This window comes from Poeciliopsis prolifica, unplaced genomic scaffold (assembly GCF_027474105.1).
Source record: "Poeciliopsis prolifica strain line A6 unplaced genomic scaffold, Auburn_PproV2 SCAFFOLD019, whole genome shotgun sequence".
Lineage (NCBI taxonomy): Eukaryota > Metazoa > Chordata > Actinopteri > Cyprinodontiformes > Poeciliidae > Poeciliopsis > Poeciliopsis prolifica.
In genome coordinates, this window is record NW_026562394.1 from 803,245 (window position 1) to 826,607 (window position 23,363).

The 23,363-nt window shown below is 36.0% G+C and overlaps 1 protein-coding gene across 3 annotated transcripts in view; it reads left to right on the forward strand.

Moving 5' to 3' along the window:
• The window catches only part of cadm2a (cell adhesion molecule 2a), a 216,493-nt gene that overhangs the window by 142,358 nt on the left and 50,772 nt on the right, over positions 1 to 23,363 (forward strand). For all 3 annotated transcript variants that reach the window (XM_055043528.1, XM_055043530.1, XM_055043529.1), the window contains one exon: positions 14,757 to 14,906. In XM_055043528.1, the coding sequence (XP_054899503.1) occupies positions 14,757 to 14,906 (150 nt within the window). The remainder of the gene's footprint in view (positions 1 to 14,756; positions 14,907 to 23,363) is intronic.

The following is a 23,363-nucleotide window of genomic DNA, read 5'->3' on the forward strand; positions in this document are numbered from 1 at the left end:
ATTGTTGATTTTCAGATATGTCTTTATAATCTCATGTAACTTCACCCTGAGACTACATGGAAAGACACAAATATCCACAATGTGAATCCTCTTAATCAGTGCTAATAGTGATTGAACTGTCATTGAACTGTTACAACTATATCACCCTTATATCAAATAGATACACTGTGATCTTTTTCCAGCAATGTTACCAGCATGTAGAATTGGCTTTTATTTTAATAAGTATTGTCAGATTTTTTGGTGCAAATATAGCTAAAAATATTTTTGAAGTAAGGTATTCAAACCTAGGAATATGCACTGCTGTAAAAAGATTGATGTTCTTTCAAACTGAAGATAGTGGCTTAACATAAATGTACCTCAGAGAGCAACACAAAAAAAAAAAAAACAAGATACCCAGCATCATATCATTCCCACAGAGTCCTGATCTCAAGATTGTAGAGCCAGACTGTGGTTATATTGTATTCATACATAGAGTGGACTGTCACCAAAGAGCAAAGAATTAAAAAATAAGTTTTGTCATTTTTTATGTAATCCAGTGAGAATAAATGTTGTAGAGTTTGAACCTCAATCAGGTTATATAATTTATTCTACTTTCTTTGATTAGGGACAAAATCCTTACCAGTTTTAATAATCGGCAATCCTTGGTATTATAGATTTAAAACAAAATTGCGCTTTGAGCCATTTTTAGTTTCTACACAAATAAAAAGTCCCCGTTTTTTGACGGCAGCGTCTTACATGCATTGAGAAGGTGGGCACTGTAAAGCAGTGTGAGTGGAGATGAGATGACTCCACATGGTTGTTCAGCAAAGATTGCCAAATGAAATATATTGCTATAGTTTGGCATTTATAACTTCACAAAATTGTTTGTTCACAGAATATTTAAGAAAACAGCACAATTAGCCCAGCAGACAGTGCTAAGAAAGTTAACCTATATGCACATGTTTGTTTTTTTTAATAGTACCAGCCTGTGCACCTTTCTTTTGTTGCAGTGGTGAGTTTCCTTAAACATCAGGCTTTACATCTGAAGCAGATGCCAAAATACTCTTCCTGAAGTGTGTTTACATTTTTATTTTTCATAAATTCAGGATTTTATGAAAAATAAAAATAAAAGTTTTGTCGTTTATGTTATAAGCGATTTATTTTTCCAATTGGTTCTGTATTTCAGGTTGCAATAACAACAATTTCAATTCAAAGTTTTCCTCTCAAAAATTTAGAAGTTGTGGTAAAATTTAGATTATTCATTATTCCCAAATGTAGACGCCTCCTTCCATTACAATTTTTCTTTATCCTACTTTTGTCCTCAAAACATGAACATCATTTAAATCATTTTCCTCTCACCACGTCACTACACCGTTTTCTCACTTTCCTGCTGTGTCTGAATGTTTAATTCATTCAAGCGCTCTCTCAAGCCATCAACATCCAGCTGAATGAGTTGACTGTAATATCTCATTCACTGTTGTGTCCCTTAACTCTTTTAAGGCAACCCTTACCAGATGAGATGACTCCACAGAGATTCTTCTAATCTTTTAATAGAATATCAGAGATTCAAAACAAAGGCCAAATCTGTTGTATCTATTTCTAGTATACAATGATTAAGTGCTCAACAACAGTTAGAACCAGATAACTTTCTGTTTCTAACTACCCCATGTTAGATTTCTTATGATCTTAGGCAGGAAGGGGGAAAAAACTGGCCTGTTAAACAGCTCCAGTAAAGTTGGCAAGGTAAATTAAGGCAAGAGGGGTGGAACAGGCAGAGGAAGAAGGGAGTGCATGATCATAAATGCACACAGGGGCTGATGAATCATGTTTGAAAACAATGGAGAAAATCAGAGGACTAGACAGAGCAGTAAAACCTGGTATGATATGCAGGGTGTGTGACTACCAAAATAAAACTGGGTAGGGTACAATATATGAAATGCAAAGCAGCTTCATTAATTTCATCCACCATTACAAAAGACAGCAAGGCAGCAATATCCTTGTGTATCACAAATAAACCCATATTCAACAGGTTGCTTCAAAATAAATGCTGTCCAGGCTAGTATTTATAATCCTGTTGGGGACTGCTTGTACTCTGTTTTACATATTTTAACATATTTGGATCAACTCCCTTGATATATGTTCCAGCCTGCTAATTCTGTGCATATTTGATTCAATTATTGTGAGGCAGGAAATGTCTAAACCATGCATTACTATTGGTACTATGGAGCAAGTTTGAGCAAAATCGATTCATATTAATGAGCCAATGAGTTCTGAACCTGCAATGATGGAGGAATTGAATTAAATTAGTATAGAGGGAAGTACTTTGAGTGAGCTGGTTTACTCTAAACATGCATTCTTCTTCTGTGAATACATTGAATGAGAGTGTTTGTGGTGCTTTTTCACTATTAGGATGACTTCATTGTTAGATAAACACAAAAAAACTGAATACATTGAAATAACCTTGACTGTATTATTCTACATGGAGTAACAAGTCTTGTGATTGTGAAACAGTACCTCATTTTTTAAAAATAAAACAAATTCACATTCTACTTTTTTTTAAAAAAAATCATATACCAAAATCATATACCGTTTCCTCTTATAAGATGGATTATTGTTATATCCCCACGTCTTACTATTTGTCAGGTTATGGATCTATTAGATACGAAATGTGCAGGGTGAGAACACATAGTCCCAACAAAGAGCCAGAAGAATGTACAAAGTGTCTGATTGATATCTATTTTGATAGTAAATATGTTGTTTTTGTTCACCAATTATTCACATCAACCAAGAAAGTGTAAATAATATATACCTTACATACAAAATTAACTGAACTGATGTTCAGAGTGGAGAGATGCATTTACCAGGATAAATGTTCCTATATCCTAGAATTTTTCTTATGTTGGTATGTTCTAGATATTTACTAGCTGCAACCTTTGATCTGTGGTGGAATAGACACCAGTCACTCACTGTGCACCTTTGTGAGAAATAGAAAATTGCAGCAATCATAAAATCACTGTCTTCTTCCTCTGCTTTTTGTCTGGCTAAGGTTAAGCCACACATGCAGTTTAGCTCATTTAGGAGAACAAGACTTTTTATAAAACAACCTGAAATGTGCAGAGATGGCTTTATTTGAGTTGTGGAATCTATATTATATGTGAAACAGTTTTTAATGGGTTTTTTAGTCCTGCATTGTATTTCTATTTGGAGGTAGATTAGATGTTTGCTGTGCTAGATTCACTAAAACACTGCTGAGAAAGTGCTGGAAGGTTTCTGGGAAGAAAGTAGTCTGATGCGCCTTTTATGAGATATTCTGTGAAAGAGCAAGACGTTTGATACATTGTATTGGTTCTTGCATATAGCAAATATCTCAGTCTTCATATCATAGATACAATGTAAAAATAGAGATTCATCCATCAAGAGAGTGTCCATCTTTGTGCTATCTAAATAAAAACAGATCAAAATACTGTAGATGGATTAGCTGAAGACTGTATCAGAAATGTTCTTGGAAGCTCATGCATTTTGACTTCTGTTTGGACCAAGATTATCTTCTTTTTGACCTGTCGTGATAGACTCTGCAGCATTTTCTTTTTCCTTTTCACCCTCTCACTCTTTTAAAATTTAATTTAATGCTTTATTAATCTGAGCATTAAAATCTGTAACATGCTCTTTGTTCTTTGCTGGATTTATATCCCCTCTTACAGTTTGTACCCTGGACTAGTGTGACAGAAGTTGGCAATGATGGCCTCAAAAGTGTATGAGACATCTGAATATAATTTTTAAGAAGAATAAGAAATATAAAAACTGGAATTAAAAAAAAATAAAGATTCTTCTGGTGTCATTAGTATTTTTTTATTCAGCAAATTGTGTGTAGTTATATTTCATTTAGAGAAATACAATTATTTCTCTAAATTAATTTATTAATTTGGGTAAATATTCTTATTTTTGGCATAAGAATAAAATATAGTACTTATTTAAATTCTAGAGTTTTTGTAGTTTGTCCATATCTTGGTTTTGAGGTGGAGTTTTTTTATTTTTATTTTTTTTACCTTTTCATTTACATATTTATGCACCTGTTGTTGTTGCCTTTATTTATTTATCTTTAGAGTACAAAAAACGTCTCTTTCTTTTGTCCCTCTATTGTCTTGGCATACTCCGTGCTGTCCTTTTTTTCTCCAAGCACTGGAGAAAGTTTTTGTTGCTACTACCTTTTGTGATAACAGACATCGTGCATATTTTGTTCCATACTCTTATATTGAAATCTGATCCATATTGCTAAGTGTCTTCAGGTGGAAGACACTTAGCTTAAACTACACTAGCTCCTTGCTATAAACTACACTAGCTCCATTAGCCTACTTTCTCAGATAACTTATAAATACCAGATGGAAATTTGGCATTTCCTGCCATTCTTTCAATGACGACAGGAAGGATTTTCTGGGCTAATGTGTCTTACAGTTGATCTGAGGACACTCTGTTGTCTTAATGTCATAATAACGTATGTTAACCATTATGTTCCTTATTTTATTAAACATTGTTCTTTGCCCTAATCAGGCTTAGAGGCTCCTGGACAGTGTCCAGTCTATTTTATTAGCATGTTCATCTTTCTTAAGTCTCCATCATCTCTACGTTTTCTTCTATAATGGTTACAATGTTAGGCATATTTCTGTTTTTAATAAAATCTACAACCATTCCATTTGCTTTGTCTACAAAGTGAGATGCCTCACCATGTGGCAAAGACATCCACCGGCTCTTTACACTCTCTTTTCTAACTCTGCTAACCTTGCAACTGCGTAATTATTTAAGTAATTCTGTAAATGAGGTGTGTCAATTGTACTGGTCTTGAAGTAGGAATCTACATAAAGATATCTGTCTATGTCTGAATATGGTTGAGCAATTCTTATGGATTTTTCCAACTATGTAAAACAAATCCTACCTTTCTTTGTTGAGGCCAACTAGGACTGATTTGAAGTTTTTTCTTCATCAAAGTTGAATTATATATGCAAAAATTACTTTAATTTAACATTTATCTCTTTATTAATTTCATTGATCTCCAGAAGATATAGTCTATAATAAAAGTGAGTGTATTTTAAATAACAAAGCACCAAAGTTTAACTACTTTTCATTTTCAAACTTCTGCAACAATCCAATGACTTTATTAACATTTGCAAGTTTATGAAAGCAGAATGGGTTTTTTGGGGTTTTTTTTTTAACAACATCCTCCAGACATATATTCCTGTATAATAAAGGAATATATTTCCATTTCAAATGACAATCTACACTCCTATCTCTTGAAGTCATCACCAAGTTACTTCTCAAATTATTTATTCCGACGTATTCATCTTTTATTAGACTGATCTAAGCTCAGCTTTGAAAGGATATCTACATTGTCAAGCCTTACGTCGTGAACCCTGTCTCTGAATCACCATAGAAAAGAACTGCAGTAAAGTCAGTTTGACATGAGCCAAATGATAAAAGCTGTTTTTAAAACTAGCATTTTCTGCCCACTGAATCTTGCGGCAGATTCACCCCTAGGGCAAAGAGCATTTCCCCAGATCCCTCTCAAATGAACAGTGTCTGTCAACACATCAGGACACATTAAAAAATCACAAAGTATCATGTTGATTAGTCTGATTTCCCTCATGAATGTAACCCTTGCCTGCGATCATCAAGCTCTCATTCCATATGAAAGCTTTAAAAATGAATCCTTTCATGTGACTTTTAAAAATATATCTACTGTACATAGAAATTGAGTCAAACACATTTCCCTCTAGATCAGTGAGAGAAAAATACATACAATAACCATAGATCCCTTTTCAATGATTTTGTGACATTTAATTTGTACTACTTATCAAACCAACAAGTATCTATGAGACATCTATTTATATAATTTTGAATGCATGTTTCAAAATGTTCGAGTTTCATTTTACCTACTCGCAAATGTCCAAAAACTAGAAATGCTTTTTTTTTTTTGTCCTGCTTTGGTTTCATTTCCTCTAAATGTACTTCTATTTTCACCTAACTTGCCTTTTCCTTCAACTTCTGCTCACTTTTTTCTCCAGAAAGGCCTGTATGAAGTATTTATGAAGGCCAGGTTTACCTCTGTAATAAAACTGAGATGTCTGACCTTGGCTTTGAAAAGATAGTGAGATCCCTAGCCATTTTGGACTGAGAAAGCTTGAACTCAGGCTGCAAACATGCAGAGAAGTGATAGAGCTCTGTATCGCTAGCCCTTATATAAATGTGGCTGAATCAAGGACAAGAATACTGGGCAAATTACATCTGTCAGGGAGTGTGACTGGTCACCAATTTGAAATTAGTTTGTGTGCTTTTATGAAACCTGGTATATAGAAATAGGTTAAGGAAAAATTCTTGGGGAAAGTTAGAAAAGGTAGAAAGAATTTAGTTTGTAATGGCAAAGAGAAACTGTTGTGTGGTTCTTGAAGTTGTCATACCTGGATCTCATCAAGTGTTTATTACATTAACACCTTCACAGGTTGCAAAACAAATAATTAAAAAAATATTTAAAAAAACATTGGCAAAATTTAAAAAAAAAAAGCCACTAACACTTCTCAACAAGAAGCCCTATTTTTTTCAAAAAAAAGTGCTAACACCATTGAAACTAGGTGATATTTTTCTTACCTGATTCCAAGGGCTGACTCGGATGTCAGGTTTGTGATGGTGGCACCAACAGCTGCCTGGCCTAATTACCGTATGTAAATGGCAACAGCGCTGCCATAGCCAGCCTCTCAGGTGATGGATAATTATTTTCATATCTCCAGATCAGATGCAACTGTCCTGAGGTGGTTGTTCGCCAACACTTCATACAAATCTGGCTCCGCCCTCAGCAGGGGTTGCATTCAATTTACTCACTGGGGGAATCTTATCACTGTCAAAAGAACAGGTTTGGCTTGAAAATGCATACTTACACACAAACAACTTCTTACACTAATACACAGAGAAATAATATGCAGCTCAAACAGAGGAGAGAGCAAAAAACTAGCAGATTGAATTTCTTCATATTTCTTTATGGTACAGATTAATGTACTATATTGCTGATTGCATGACAATTTTTGTATTATTTTCATTTTAATTTTTGGCACCTCTCCATTCCATATTTATATGTGGAAACCACAAACTTAAGAACTGTTTTTCTCTGCCGTTCTTGATGATGAATAATGACAGAGCAGATAAAAAGAATAACATTGGCACCTTTAAGCTTCAACACATTGCTTGAGACATTGCTCATATTTTTATTGTTCAGTTAAATTAAATTAAAGCAGATATGACTTTTCTGTACTCTATCTTTAGATTTGACATATTATGCTAGTCTGTAAACTAATTATAAAATAATATACTTTCTTGAGAAATTTCTTTTCACTCCATAAGTCAGAAAATAATATCAGAGTAAATGTTTTTACAAAGTTCTCTTAAACAGTTAATTAAAATGTTTTTTAATTTTACTTTTATTGAAATAGATCAGTAAAATAAAGAAACCATAAATGCTCTTTCTGAAGAGTACCTGTAACATGGATACTTAAAAAAAAATTACAGAAGCCTACCAGGAAAAATTATTGATCGCTATTTTCTTCGTTCTTCTGCACACCAGTTATTTTTTTCAGTGTCAGAATCGAACAGCCTCACACACTTCTTCAGTCTCTCTTTCATTGTGAGATCTGTGGTCTGAAGGTAAATTTACTCGTGAGCTTGTTATGTCCTCTTCACTTCCAGCAGTTCAGGTTTTTGGAACCTGTTGGTAAAACTCTTAGTCCAGGGTAACCAGGGAAATATTAGAGCTGCTGTCACAGTGTTCTCTATGTCACCATACTGGACAATATTTCGATAAATACCTAATGCTATTGATGTGAACAAAGGATGCACAGCAATTAAGAAATCATAATATCATTCTTATCAATCCAATATCATGATGCACAGATAACATGTTAAGTGGTGTAAGTGTTTAGTTTTTTGGTTTTTTTTTTTGTTTTGTCAGAAATTTGTCCCAAGTCTCACACACACAATACAAAAAAGTGATATTCATACTTTAAACACATACTGTAATGGTTCCAAACAACTATTCTATCTCGTCGTGTTTGTGCTAATTAAAATATGTTGTTATTGCCAACCCACTTGATAGCATAAGCTGTATGACAATCTAAAAATAAGGGTAACCTTAACTTTAGACTGACTTTTAAAAAGAATTAACTTAAAGTGCTCTTATTTGACTATAAATTAATTAATGGTGAGCTTCACTGCGAAATGAAGTAGATCTCTTCCAAAATGTGAAATGTTAAAATTTCATATCTGACATTACTTTATAATAAAAAAACAGTAAAAAGATTTTTCACACTGATGATTACGTTTTTCTCACTGAAACATGAGATATCATTTCCTAGTTGAAAAAGGTCATAGCAAAAGCAACGCTGTGCACACAACGTGTTCCTGAGAAAAAAAGAGGGCGTTTGTGTGAAAATTGTTACAGTGGGAGGAAGAGACCCAGAGTCACGGCAGGGAAAGATGATGCACTTGCCTGATGTGAACAATGTTTTTGTGTTCACGTGTTGAAAAGGAATAAAAAAAACATTATTGGAAATGACAGGTTTTGTATTTTTAAAAAATACATATTTCTAATTATTTTCAGTATTTGGTTGGTGTTTGTATGCAGAGATCTGTGAGGTCCTGAGGAGGGTTTTTTTTTTTTCAACTCTCAAGGACTAAATGACAGGATACATGCCTGGTTGATGAATTCCTACCAGCTCTTGAGATGATCAAACTCTTGACCTTGTACTGTCTCTCCAATCACGAGGCCAGCCTCGCTGGCTGACATGCTGCAAATCAGTCAGTCTGAGAACCTTGCAGTGCCCCAGCTGGGTAGCCACCTGTGTAACCTTATAGACACTAAGCGTTCATGGGAAAGCTGTCATGTTCTATGTAATTCTATGCATCTCATTCAAGATAAGATGCATTTTTAACAGAGAGCGACTTGAAGTCAGATTCTATATTCTGAGATGCTGCTCTAAGATGGTGCCTTAGGCATGGATTGTTTTGACCCATGACTCTTTTTTCTTCCCAAGTTAATAAAAAAGCAAATGTCTTGCTTTATTAAACCTTTGATCTTATATTAAATTCCATTCTCCACTTGCATCACCTTTTTATTTAATGCAGGAATAAATTTTTTAAATATTAAAAATATCTTAACTTGAAATGGCGCTTCTGCTGAGCTCATTACTTGAATTATTTCTTAGTCCAGTGCGCTGACAAACTTTTGTAAATACTTAACAGAGAAAAGTTGTTGAAAGTGGAGCCTCGGAAAAAGCAGGAACTTCATAAAGAAACACAGGTCCAATTTGAAGGGCTTAAATTATACAGACAAATTTCTTTCCTGTTTTGAATACAATATTTTCATAACTGAAGATGATAGTTATTTGATTGTACTATACACTACCACATGACTGGAACACACAAAATATTTTCCCTTTAAGACTTTGCTATGTATCTTTAAAGGTGCAGTATTAGATATGTTTTCAGGCACATAGTGGTGTTTTACAACCCAATCAAGTAACTGTTGTTAAAAGTTGATTTCACATAATACCCCCTATGTAATACTAGTCAAATTTGTCACAACTTGGGTTATGACACCAATTGGAAATTGAGCTTTGCTTTGCTATGATAAGCCTTAAATTTCAATTTGAAGTTTTGTTAGTCTACAATCATCAGTCATGCTTGGCCATCCTAAAAGGTGACTCAGCTAATCAAATCTTTGGTCTGCTTCTATCCATTCTTTAATCTGGTATTCCCAGCCATACATCACAGCTCTGCAGCTCAGTCGAGCTCCGGTCCTGGTATAAAGGTCACTAGCTGCAGGCTGTCCGTCTGTCTGCGTGCATCGCTCTCTGTTCTCTGCGTCTTGAATGCCTAAATAAGAAAGGTTAGTCGAAGCAGCTGCTCTTGCCTGAAAGGTCATGAGAGGAAGTTGACAAGATATATCCAGGATAAATATTGCATTCATATCACTATTATTTGCTTGGTTGTTTGCTCTGCCAAAATGTAGTTGGTGTCTAAATGTGCACAAATTCGCTCTTTGTATATCTCTACTGAACAACCTGTGGGTTGTGAACGCTTTGCACCTTTTAGAACTTCATTCAACTCAGCTAAATAAAGCAAAGCTAATTTTATGATATCATTCCTTTCTAATGGCATGCAGATGAGAGCGTTGTTGACCCGGCTTACCCTCGGTTTGTCAGTCAAGGTGGAGGGCAATTAAACTGACCCCACTCTTGGCGTGAGATAGAGTTCAATTCAGCAAAATAAAGGAGGTAGGATCAAGATAAACTTGAAAGACAGGGGAGCACCAAGAGAGAGCGAATATGAAAATGAGCGACACAGAAAGTGGAAATGCCACCCTTCAGGGATCAACCAGAGGAGGGAACGAGACAGCAGGAGAACAGAATAAGAGAGAAGGGAACTGACTGGAATGGATATGAACTGGAAAAGTCAAGGCAGAAAACTTAAAGTAGGAGAAAGAGTGGAGTTAAAGTGAGAGAAGAACCTAAATTTAGACATGGAAATCAGGAGAGAACAGCTGCCTTCTTCCCTCAGGAGATACATTTAAATCAGGTCTGGGTGGCCATGGGGGAGCCTGGAAGAACCTATTCTACTGGCCAATTAGGTGCACTGAACACTGTGAAGCTCTAATATAACCATCATTGTGGCCCCTTTGGCCCCTTAAGTCCCTCTGGATGTGTAGACAGAAACAGGCCTAAACTAAGGGATCGCTTTACTTTTTCACTACAGTAAAGGGACAAAAGAAAAAGAGGAAGATCAACCAGCAATAGAACGTGAAAGATTTTTCTGATTCCTGTTAAATCGAGAACTTATCTAATCATTACACTATTCAAATTTTGTGATTGACATTTGTTGTCTAGAGTTTGATATTTTCTGCTGAATGTTTTAAGAACAAATTAAAATTAATTAATAAATAATTTTTGTCCAGAGCCCAACAGGTGGGTAACAGGTAAGTAGAGGGGATTGAAAGATTTAGCAAAGCACTTTGTTCTTGATTCTTACTAATTCATTATGTGTGTAATGTAGTTAAACACTCTCAGGAATCTTTTAGCAGACCAAAAACTTCTCTTTAAATACTGACAGGTATACTGTAGCAACAATTGCTGACTTTACAGGTGAACCAGTGGAAAATGATTACAGAAAAACTAAACTATGTACACTTGAAGAAGATTAAAATATTGGTAGATTACTACCACTCGCATGCTGCTTCTGATTTTGACTCTATAGTTAATATTTTTATTCCAGTTTTCCTGCTAGTATTGGCTATTCTTATTCTTATTTATAATTAAGATGATGTCACAATATGTGTGTTAGAAAGCAGTCAGTGTATTGTGGGTTTTACCGATATATTTTTTTAAAAGATGAAACGATTAGTGTATTAACATTAACACAGTTAATATTAGTACTTGTAAACAATCCCTGTGTATATTTCCTTGTCAAGGAGGAAACTTTCCTTATCTGTGATATTTCCGAAACGTTGCCAGCTTTTTCATATCCAATGTATTCCATAAGCAGCATAAAAAAATACTATAAAATATTACATAGGATTAAAGTATAGTGTAGGATTAAATTTGATTTCAATTCTTAACAATGGTCACCTTAATTGGCTGCAAATTCAAAGTAGTCCATTTGGATAAGGCTGGGTATTAAAGGTTCTTCATTAACATTAAAAGCTAAAAAATGTTAAATTATTTGAATATTTGGACAGAATTTTAAAATATTTTTTAATGCAGCCAAAATAGTCAAAGCCATATAGTTCCAGCTTTGATGACGCTGAAAATTTAGTTTATCTGTACCTTTTAGCGTTGATACATTTCTAACTTCAATACCACTGGCGATGAAACAGCAGGAGGAAAAATGGGAACATTTGCAGCCTAATAGTCATATTGTGAGGGTGAGTTTGCTGGTGTGCTGTGGGGAGAACAAGACGAGTCATTCTTTCATTTCTTGTATTTCTTATATATTTGAAACTAAACATTTTTAGTAGAGAACCATTTATCTGAAATAATGCACTACATTTTTCCGGTGCCAATTGAATCCGTATAGGTTATATGTTAATAAAAAGCAGATCAAATCAGGTCACTGTCCTATGATTTTAGGTGTTTGATTTAAGATGCTTACATGTCCACGGGGCTTCAATGGGTTTTTGCAAGATGGTTTCTTTGCATTCAAAATCTCACTTAATGTAGTTGTCCAATACAGAGGTTAACTACTAACTTCATTCGAGGCCGGCAAAAAGACGCTAAAATGCATCATACCCATCACTATGTTATCCAAGTGCATGACTGATGAATTCTATCAGAATTAGTTAAGTGGAAAAAAAAAAAAAGTTAAGTGATTTAAAGATGAGTTTTGAAGAAAACATGCAGGCAGATGCAGAAGTATTTTAAATCGACAGATAATGCTTCATACAAAACTTCTATGAATAAAACATATTCCTCCTATAGCTGGGATCCATTTTCCCTCCATTTATCTCTTCTTCCCTCTCTATCTCTCTCATGCATGATTAACCTCGGGAGGCCTTAATCAACACTGGAAATGACCCATGCTCCTTGACTTACCTCTCCCTCTCTTTCCTTTCTTTCATCTCTTCATCTCTCCTCCTTGCTCGTCCTCCCCCACAGTGTCTATGATAGGGCTGGACTCACCTGCTAACCCAGAAGGCAAACACGGTTAGTTTATCTCACCTGTGCAATAAATTACCTTCTGTGAAGAAACCAGGAAAAAAATCGCAGATCATACTGATTCATACAGGGACATTCATTATCAGTGTAAAATTGCATTTTTTGGAAGTTTTTTTTTTTTCTTCCCAAAGTAAATTTTTCTGTCCATGTGCATTATTCAGTTTATCTCCCCTGAAAACCTTCATTCTCACATTTTTTAACATTGTACTTCTGTGGATGGCACAAGGGATAGATTTATGATTATTACTGTTCACTTGTTTCCCAGCCTGCCTCACGCTCACAAATGTATACTCGTACCAAAGTACACAGACTCTGACAACTCTGTGAGCTGTCCAGGGTCCTGACAACTAGAAGGTAACCGCTGACAGCCAGTCACAACAGCGCCTCGTCCGTGGTGCTGAAAACGAATTTGGTTCAGCTTTGAGGTCACGGATGAAATGTATAATTTGACTTGCCGGCAGCTTTTCGCTCACTGGATGCACGCATTAACACACATCAGCATCCGCTCAAGTCCACTGAGGACAGCTTTTAATTGGTCCTCTTCACTGTAGCTAAGGTTTCAATACTTCTGGCTAAACACCCCCTGTGTGTTCAACATTTGGGTCCAATTTAGCACACCATAATCACTGACCGGCCTCCCTGAGCGTTTGCTTTGTAATTAGGGTCTTAAGCCCTTAATTATTTATTTTTTTTATTGCCAAAGCCAAATAAGCCAGATGTATGCCAAATTTCCACCTTTTTTAAACTGTTCTAGAGATAAACTATAGTGTTCTTATGCCTTGAACTCTTCTTACATTTTGCGTCATCATCACCATTCCCCTCAAATGATACTCACACATTTTTACATAATTTTTCAAGCGGAAGAAAAGTGATATGCAGTGTCTATATTCAGCATTATTTATTTCTTTAGAGATAAAAAAATCCAGAGCTTTCTGATAAAAACGTAATTGGTAATGAGACTACCTGGTTGTATTTTTACCTCAGTATAAATGCATCTATTCTGCACAGGCTTCACGTATTAGGAAATTAGTGAAAAAAACATCATCACAGATATCAAGGAAAAGGGTAGATTGGTCAGAGACTTGGTGGACAATTTTTTGTTTAAAGCGATCCACTTCTAAACTCTGATTGCATGTAATGCATATTAAATGCTATGTGAAGTGGAAAACTTACCCTGCACATCACCATGATTACTCCAGGATGGTTACAACTGTATCCTGTTGAGATGCCTTTTATTCCTCAGAGACAGGAGAAGTGATCAGTGTAAATGGAAAGGTGGATTTAGCCAACTGCAGGGGGGTTCTCTTCTGGGCTGCAAAACCGTTTAAATTAGAATGAAGGCTCCCCTTTCAGTAGAACATTGACCCTAAATACACTGACAGTGCAACAAAGATTTGGTTCAGATCAAAGCATGTCCATATGTTGGAATGGGTCAGTCAAAGTCAAGACCCAAATCTACTTGATGATCTGGGGCAAGAGTTGATGGCTGATATTTACACGATCTCTATTCATTGTGAGTAAGCATGAGCTATTTTTGCAGGTAATAATGGGCAACAATTGCACTGTCTAATGTGCAAAGCCGGGAGAGACTAGCAGCTGTAATTGCAGCTAAACATGATTTCACAAATGATGAACTCAGGAGGTTGATTGCAATTTTTACATTACATTATTTTTACCGGTATGTAAAAATAATGTAAAAAATATGTATTCTTTCATATTGTACCTCACAATAACACACTATTTAACCTTTCACATAAAATCCTAATAGAGTACTTTGAAATTTCCGATTGTTATGGTGAAAAGTTTAAAAGGTTTTGGAGGAATAATTTCTCCTGCAAGGCACTGTAGATATTTCTAAGCTTTAAGATGCATACGTCATGCACATTTTTGAATTTTTTGACTCATCAGTCCTTAACTTCATTAAATGCATTTTACCAGCAAGGCAGCCCTTGCTGGTACTTCTGAAGCCCTACTTCTGTTTCTCTCTTTCGCAATTCATCTTCATCTCCTCTTTCTTGTTGTGTCATGTTGCAGGTATCAGTGGTCAGTATCCTCTGGTTCAAAATGTCACCGTGACACAGGGCGGAACGGTAAACCTGACCTGCCGCGTGGAGTATAATGACAACACCTCCCTCCAGTGGTCGAACCCAGCACAGCAGACCCTTTTTTTTGGGGACAAGAAAGGTGAGTTGAGGACTCACAACACACATTGACACCCACATGAGAGGCACAGAGTATTCCCTGTTTTAATGTAGGCTTGTGTTGGCAGATAAACTGACAAAATAATCCTTTCTTTTTCATGTGTGCTTGTCACTGGAACAAAGCATGAGATATAATGTTTGTGTTTTCTGGTGCGTTTTCTATTTTCACAACAGGGGTATCGCAGTCCAGACAAAAACACACATGCCTTTAAAAATCTGTAAAGCCTTTCATCTGGTGATGGGTGGTATGAGGCTATTATTATCCATAGCTTATCCTTAAATCTCACATGGAAAGAGAGAATAAAAGGAGAGCGACCAATGGAGATATAGAATGAGAGAGAGAGACATTGAAGCATGCAGAAATACCCAGATGAAGAGAGGTTGAGGGTGAGAACTGATATGACCATCTCTGTTTCGCACAGAGCAGAGAAACCAGTGGGGGGTTAACATGCCACGAGCAATGTAAGGAGTTCAGTGTTTTTTTTTTGTGCATGACCCATTTTATCTCAAAGTAGGAAATGTTTATTGGAGCACATCTGTGAAGATAGCAAGAGCAGCTTTAATGCCTTCCATCATTTTGTGTTTAATCCTTAATCAGTCTGAAGGTAGACTGTGTTTTAAAAGCTGAACTCACAAAACTGTTTTATTTTTATTTGAATAAAAGCATCCTAATCTGAAATTTATAGTGTCATTAGACAATGGATCAACAGGTCATCCCACACCCTAACAGTCATGTATTCTAGCTTAAATAATAAAATCCAAATCAGACAAGCAGTGCATTGAGCAGTTAAATATCTTGCTAAAATTATTAAATTACAGATTTTGTGTTTCACATTTAATTGTTTGGAACTGTTGGTCCTGCTATTTCCAAAATTTTTAATGAAGCTGAATTCCAAATATAAGAGGTAAACGCAACGTAAAAAATAAAATAAAGCAAAGGGACATTTTGTAGACTTCTTCCAAACGTAAAGAATTTTCATTTCTTCTCTGTTTTTTTATTCATCTTTTGGTTCCAAATTAAAGTATTTTTTTCTCATAAACATGCTATAATTTCTAGAAATGTATTCATCCCAAACAAAATCACAAAAAAGGACCAAAACAAATTCTGACCGAAGCATTTCCGACACAAATACTGGCTTAACAATACTTATGTTACCAGGTGTATTTGCAGATATTACACTGTGTATAATAATTGTCAGATAACATCCTAAAAACTCTACAATTCAGTAATAATCTTGCTCCATTACCTGACAAATACCCTTCAAAGTGACACACAAGCAAAGAGCAGATGTGACTGGAAGAAACCAGCAATTTAGTGGCTAATAGGTACAAAGGGTTTATTTTTGACCTTTCACACCATCTTAGTGAAGTCCTCATAAATGGAATTCATGGCACTTATTTTGTCAGGTCATAGCACCTGAAATAATTGTGCCCTCTGCGTCTCTCAGCTGTATTAGTTGAGTGTAATAGAGTATGAATCACACTCTCTTATAAGTGTCTGGATTAAGCACATATGGGATTTACACAGTCTTCTTCCATTATCTTGCAGCCTGCTGGGGTCCTCGTCCAGTTCCGTGTGTGTCCATTTCACATGTTTGTGATTGTGTCCAACTGTTTCATTGCTGGTGTGGATTTTTTGCATATTGGAAGCAAACGCATGCAGCTGGAAAGCATTTTGGTTCACATTTTCACTTACATGCCTCTTTTCTGAAAGAGCGGCACTAAAAAGCTCCATTGAACATCAAATTCAACAGTTGATGTTCTCTGCAGGTTATTCCATATCACACCAGGGGTCGAGCTTGGGGGTCTATTTCATGGCATTTCCAGTGCTGAGCTCTGAGATTGAAAATGAAAAACTTGCCAAGGACTCTTGTATTATCAGAATAGCAAAGGGGATAGTACTGAGATTCCTGAACTGTAATGCTCCTTTTTTTGGGTTGGTGATGTATTTATGTCTTTGTGCGTGCGCGCGTGTGTGTGCGCACGTGTGTGTGCGCACGTGTGTGTGTGTGTAAGTTCTTTGGGAGTTCTCTTTCTGATCATGGTGAGTTCAGATGCACATGGTGATGGGAGCATAGAGATTATGAATGTTTTCAAAAGTGCCACAGGCGATGTGAGAAGAGAACGCAGTCTCAGCTGCAAGCGCCTTTGAGCACATGAGATTTCAGATTAATTTTCTTTGCTGTCTGTTGGGAGGAAGAAGATGGGGGATTAGGCCAAGCTGCTCGAAAATACCATCCAAACTCACCAAGTTTCTGCATATTTTCTTCTGTAGCAAAAAGTTTCTTTGCTTTTGCAGTGTAGCAAACATGAACTATTTTTTGTCATAAAAATGAACATTTGATGTGTTATTGGCAGCTGTTAATAATTTCATGGGTGAAGTAGAAATTGTTGTTGCTGCATAAAAGTTCTACATTGCAATTGACTTTGTCAAAATGTAAGGATTTTTTCGAATAAAAACTGAAAATGCCTTAAAAAGCTGTTTCTGAACATGATACTGCACAAATGGATCCCCTTCAATATGCAGGAGGACAGAGGACACTTGTAAAAATAGACTCGGGTGTCTCACAATGACTTAGGGACTAAGACTAAGAACTAAAGACTTAAGACAAAAACTGTTCCAGCAAGCAATGTGTCATGAAATTAATTTTGAAATTATTGTTTGGGTCTTAGTGCTGAATTGATCTGCCACCCACCATGGAGTAGCATAAGACAGCTCACCTATATTTGATCAGTGCTTATTGAACATCGGTAAATTGAAAGAACTTGCTGTGGTTTTTCCCACATGCTCTCTGTTAAAGACCAAACTCACTCCTGCAAAAATAATAGGTCTTCCCAGGCCCAACCTCACTGTACTTAATAACAATGCCACAAGGCAAGGTCATTTCAATTGAACAGGAACTCCCACACCTACTTAATGAATCTCTAGCCACACTGCCCGCAGGATGTAGGTCCAGGACAATGGCTCATATGGAAGAAACCTGATTCATTACATAATTACATCCCTTGACAACAGACCACTTTAGAATAGGATCACAACTGTTTTATATATAACATTGGATGTATAGTGTCGTTTATTGCTGTTGTATTGTGCCTGTTGTGAATCGTTTATGTCAAGCATGCAGGAATGTGGAAAAAAAAAAAAAGATGTTCTTGGTGACAATTAATTTTAATTTACTGAGTTTACCATAAGATTCAGTCTTCTGTTGACTCTAAAGTACTGGGTGCATGTGTCATATTGTAAACTAAAAAAACATGCAACCCCTGTTAGTGCAGTATAGTGCCCCGTAAAGCATCAGTATAAGTATATTGTTTTTTCAAACACAAACTCACACAACTATCTACATTACAGCTCTTTGAGTGTGCCAGTTTTACGGCTGTTGTTGTTTAATGTCAGGGCTCAGACCCACCTCCAAGTCATTTCGTCGGATGAAAGAGATGCCTCTTGTCTCCCATCCTCTCAAAGGCACTGACTGTGGAGAGTTGTTTGAATTTCAAATAAGTCATTGTCCCAAAAGCAGCCAATTTTGTCCTTTCCATCACTCTCCACTGAGGAACTTAAGCTGGGCTTTGACAGACCGAGGGAGATGAGCACTGGGCAAAAGGGATTCTCTTTTTTATACGATTCAAAAGAGGCTAATATCTCGTTACAAATTGCTCTTTTGGTTTCATGTAATTCAGGACTTGATAATAGCTTTATTTCCTGGATGGAGAAATTTTCCAATGAGGCATAATTAGAATTTCTTTGATATTCTTATACTAGAAAGAGCCTATGTTTAATTACTTTTCAGGCTAAATTTACAGACTCATTTAGCAGACCCATCATGTTTGAGCACCAGCTGAGGTGTGACACTGAAATTACTTATTCAGCTTAGCTACAGTAATTTGCTGTCCATTTATTCACATGATTACTCTTTTAACACTGACATCTGTATTTTCATTTTCAGTCTGTCTTGTTCTTTTTTTCCCAGCCTTGGTTAGCTGTCCACCTCTCTATTCAAGAGACTGGCAGGGTTGTACCATCTTTGCTTGCTGTCTCCAGACACCAACCAAATATTTGTTGGAAATTAGTTCATATGTATTTACCATTTAAAGGGTTACATTTTGAAACAACTTATTTTGCCTTGACAAGTTGCAGATGTATGTACGTATGGATGGATGGATAAATGCACATACTTTCACACACTCGCATGTGTGATACACACAAAATGCTTAAAAAAGTGAAAAATGAAAATATTTCAAACATGCAATAATTATTGTGTGAAATAAAACAGCAGAAAGTGTCATACGAAACATTATTTTGAATAAAAATGACAAAAGTAGCACAAAAATACATTGATTTAAACACGGGCCCAAAAAGACTCACTCATGGAAGACTGTATAGTCAATATGTCATGCATCAGATTGTTAAGAAATATCAGTTACATTTACTATAGCACAATGACATGCTATGATTTATAATCACAAAGTGATTGTTTGTTATGACACAAACATAGCAAAACAGTGGAAAGAATAGTAATAAAAATATACCAGTAATTTGTGAAAATAGTTTATTCACACAATTTTACTTTCACTTTTTTTCTGAACATATTGAACTTTACTATGTGAGATATTGAAAATGAATGCATCCAAACAACTTTTTCAGTTTACTCACTCTGCAATGACAATGCAAGATCTGATCCAAAAGGTTTACTTTACAAAGGTTAATGTTACTTTAGGTTATTTATTTGAATCCTATGAAAATAATAGGTTCTCCTGTATAATAAAATTTATATTAAAAATAGCAATAATATGCTAATGATGTTGAAAGAAAATCTAAAATGCCCTCTGTGCTCCACTTACGGTCATCTCTGCCAGTTTGCAGTGCCATCTGCAGATTGATTGGATCTGTTTAAACATTAAGATTAGTGTTATGGGTGAACAGCTAAGGGCCAATTGCTTGATTTTTGGCCCCCTGAGCTGCTGAATATGAAACCATTCAAGTCCTTAGATGTCAAATATTCAGCTGTCTAAATCAATTTTCTGCCTGTTTATGGTTGTGTGAGCATGCGCATATATGTGTGTAGGTTTGTAAGTGCACATACATGTGTGCACATGGAATGTCAAGCATTCCAGCTTTCCACCATGAGTCCTTGAAAGCTTTGATGCATTCAGTGGATCCATGCCTGAGCAATTTAGAGGAAAGGCTTTAAAAGTTTTCCAAAGTAAATACCAAAATAAGGAAAAACTGGCAGACTTTTTTCTTATGAAGCAGATAACAGAAGTTTCTCCCGAAACATAATCTTAGCAGGGGCAATTTTTTTTACACCGCTGACTTTCTTTTCTCCTTCTTGGAATAGTGCCTTGGTGAAACATCCTTTCCTATCGGTTTGAGGATTGGTATGGGGTTCTCTCTGATAGAAAAACACTTGACTGTAAATCTCCTAAGATCCCCAACAAGACCCTTCTCTCCAAGACAAGGACCATAAAACATGAGTGGTGAAAAAAAAAAGAAAAATGAGACGAAATGTGGGCCTTAGTGGGATAAAGGAGAGGAATTAAAGATGCATTTTATGAGAGAGCTTGCAAAAGCTTTTATGACCTATAGAAGAAACTTTTTTTTGACCTTGAGATTGCTTCTGTGCCACTTCTCTTTGATCATTGTCTTTGGCTGAATGAAACATTCATTTTTTTTATAAAAAAATAAAATAAATTCCATTAGATCTTATTTGCGTTTTCATTTTGCTCATCCAAACAGACATTATAATTACTAAAAGAAAAGGTCTGTGAATGTGTCGCTTGTGTTTTACCTTGTAAATCAGAAAATCTGGTGTCAGAGCAGCTAAGAGTGAGAAAGAGGTTATGTTTTCAAATAAAGCAACAAATCCAGTTAGCACTGCGTGCATTAGTACAGCTACTTATCACTCACAGGAATCTTCCTTAGAGAAAAAGGAATACTTTCCTACTTTTAGACACTGTCTAAATCTGCCTCAATGGGAAGAGAGTACAGAGCTAAAAAGAAGCTTTTTGTGGAAGAATGTCTTCTGGTCAAAAATCAAACTTTTAGGAATATGTGCAAAAGCTTTGTGTGGCACGTCACCCCTTATATACTAACTCAACTGTGAAACATGCTGCTAACCACATCTTGGTGTGGTGTGATTTTTTTTCAGGAAACCTGTCAGATGGTTTGAACTAAATGCAGGGCAATCCTGATGAAAACAATTTTAGAGGCTACCGTCGTCTGTAAAGTGGTGCAGAGGTTTACCTTCCAGTTGAATAGTGATAAATATGCTTAATAGTGATAAATAGTGATAAATTGCAAGGCCCAATTGAAGTCCAGGCCTAAATTCGGTTTGGAATCTGGGCCAATTAGTGGAGATGATGGAAAATGCCCAAAATAATACAGTTGGTAGATGAAGTGGTAAACAGACTTACAGAGATAATTGCAACCCTGCTAATAAATCTAAACTATTTTCATTGGAAAAGATATGTGTAATTTTCCTTCCACTTAACATTTATCAAGCCCGAGCAGCAAAGCGCTGCGAAGGCCTATTGTAATCATTCTGTAAATTATTCTCATGCTTCCATTAAATGAATTGGCTTTTGGGAGGGGTTATCATATTCAAAAACTGACCAAACTTGACGGATGTGTCAAGACTGTGCAAAATGTATGTATTTTAAATTTGTTGCAAAAATTGCACAAGAATCATCTCAACAGCGCCATCTAGCAACTTTCAAAATACCCTCCGCATTGACCTTAGTTTATTGTAGAGACATGAAATTTGGTACACTTGTAGAGCTCCCCAAGACGCACAGTAAATTCAATGGGTGTCCTACAATACCCAATGGTCAAATGATGACGTCAGTTAGGCCACACACCCTGAGAACAGGAAGTGTCATGTTTTACTGTGAACAGTCGCAAACATGAAACTGTGTCCAGAGACAGAAGACAGTTTGGTGTGTTGTGGATTCCAATCCCAATTGGTTTTGATGGAGCTATTTAAGTTTAACACTGTATTGGGGCCAAATATGAGAAGTTAAAGGAGTATGAATTATTTTTGCAAGCCACCCATACCCACCCCCCTCCCAAATTTTCTTTATTTTATAGACATCTGGTCTCCTGCTGCAATCTTGAGCTGAAGAGAAAAAAAAATACTATTGAGTTGATGGGCAAAAGCTGTCACGTCAGTGACCTGCTTCTCACAAGGACTTAATGAAGTGGGGCTGGTGACGGTGTCCCACTGAACTCCACACGGCAGGGAGAGATTGATGAAAGAAAATCACCTCTGTCACAGGAAAAAAAATCTGTGCAAGCCAATTACCATATGGAGAATGGCACATTTTACATATCACACAGCTTGCTTTATCTCAGCAACTTACAACAGGTAATGGAGGTTGAGGAATGACTCAAGCTACAGAATGCATATGAAACTATTCAGTGAGGGTTGTTTCTGTTTGCTTTGGTCTCCTTCTATCTCTCCTACAAACACACACATACATACAGATGCAGACAAATTCAATGCTGAGATGGGTTGTTGACAAGGAAAAGAGAGTGTCTGCATCCAGACAGAGACAGCTGAATGTATATTTTGAAATTTGCACTTTTCTCATTATAAAACTGTGTCACTTGAATGAGCAAACACCTGCCAAGGTTCTGTCCTAATACACGCTGTCCCTAGATAGATGAAGGGACGGGGAGGAGAGACATGGGAGAAAGCTGGAAAGGAAAGGGCAGACGGGAAAAGAAAGAGAGATTATAAAAGAATGAAGGGAAGTGTGCAAATATGTTGGACAGAAAAGGAGTCCTGACTTCTTTTCTGTGGATTGTGGATGAATCCAAATCCACTTGCATTGTTGATGCATGTGTCATTCATGCCTGTACAAGCCAGATGTAGAAATGTAATTAACACCCAACACACACATGCTTAGAATAATTATCTAAATTTTAATTACTATGAAAAAAAAATATTTTGCACAATTGAAACCTATTACATGAAGATATGCTGTAAACTTGCTTCTTTATTTTACAGATCATCAAGAATTTTTAGACATTTTAAACCTGTCATGTTTTGTATTTGTTAAGATGATTTTATTGCTTACAGGCAGAGCAGATTGTAAGTCTCCACATACTACTTTGTGCTGGTGTATGCTCTCTCCATTGACCATGAGATTATTTAAAACAATGTGTGTCTACTTAAGTTGTAAAAAAAAACAATTACATTACAAAGTAATTGTTTTTATACATTTATTTAATTAAATCTCTTTTAAGATAAGAAATAATTCAATTAACAGATAAGCAAGTGCATAACATTTCTTTAAAATATTCTGAATTCCTGGATCTTCCTGAGTCAAAACCAACATTAGGGATATTACATGTACACAGAGAGAACAGACTGTTAATTACTATTCATGCTTTGTTTTAATTAACTTTTCAGCAATGATTGCGTCTTAATATCCTATA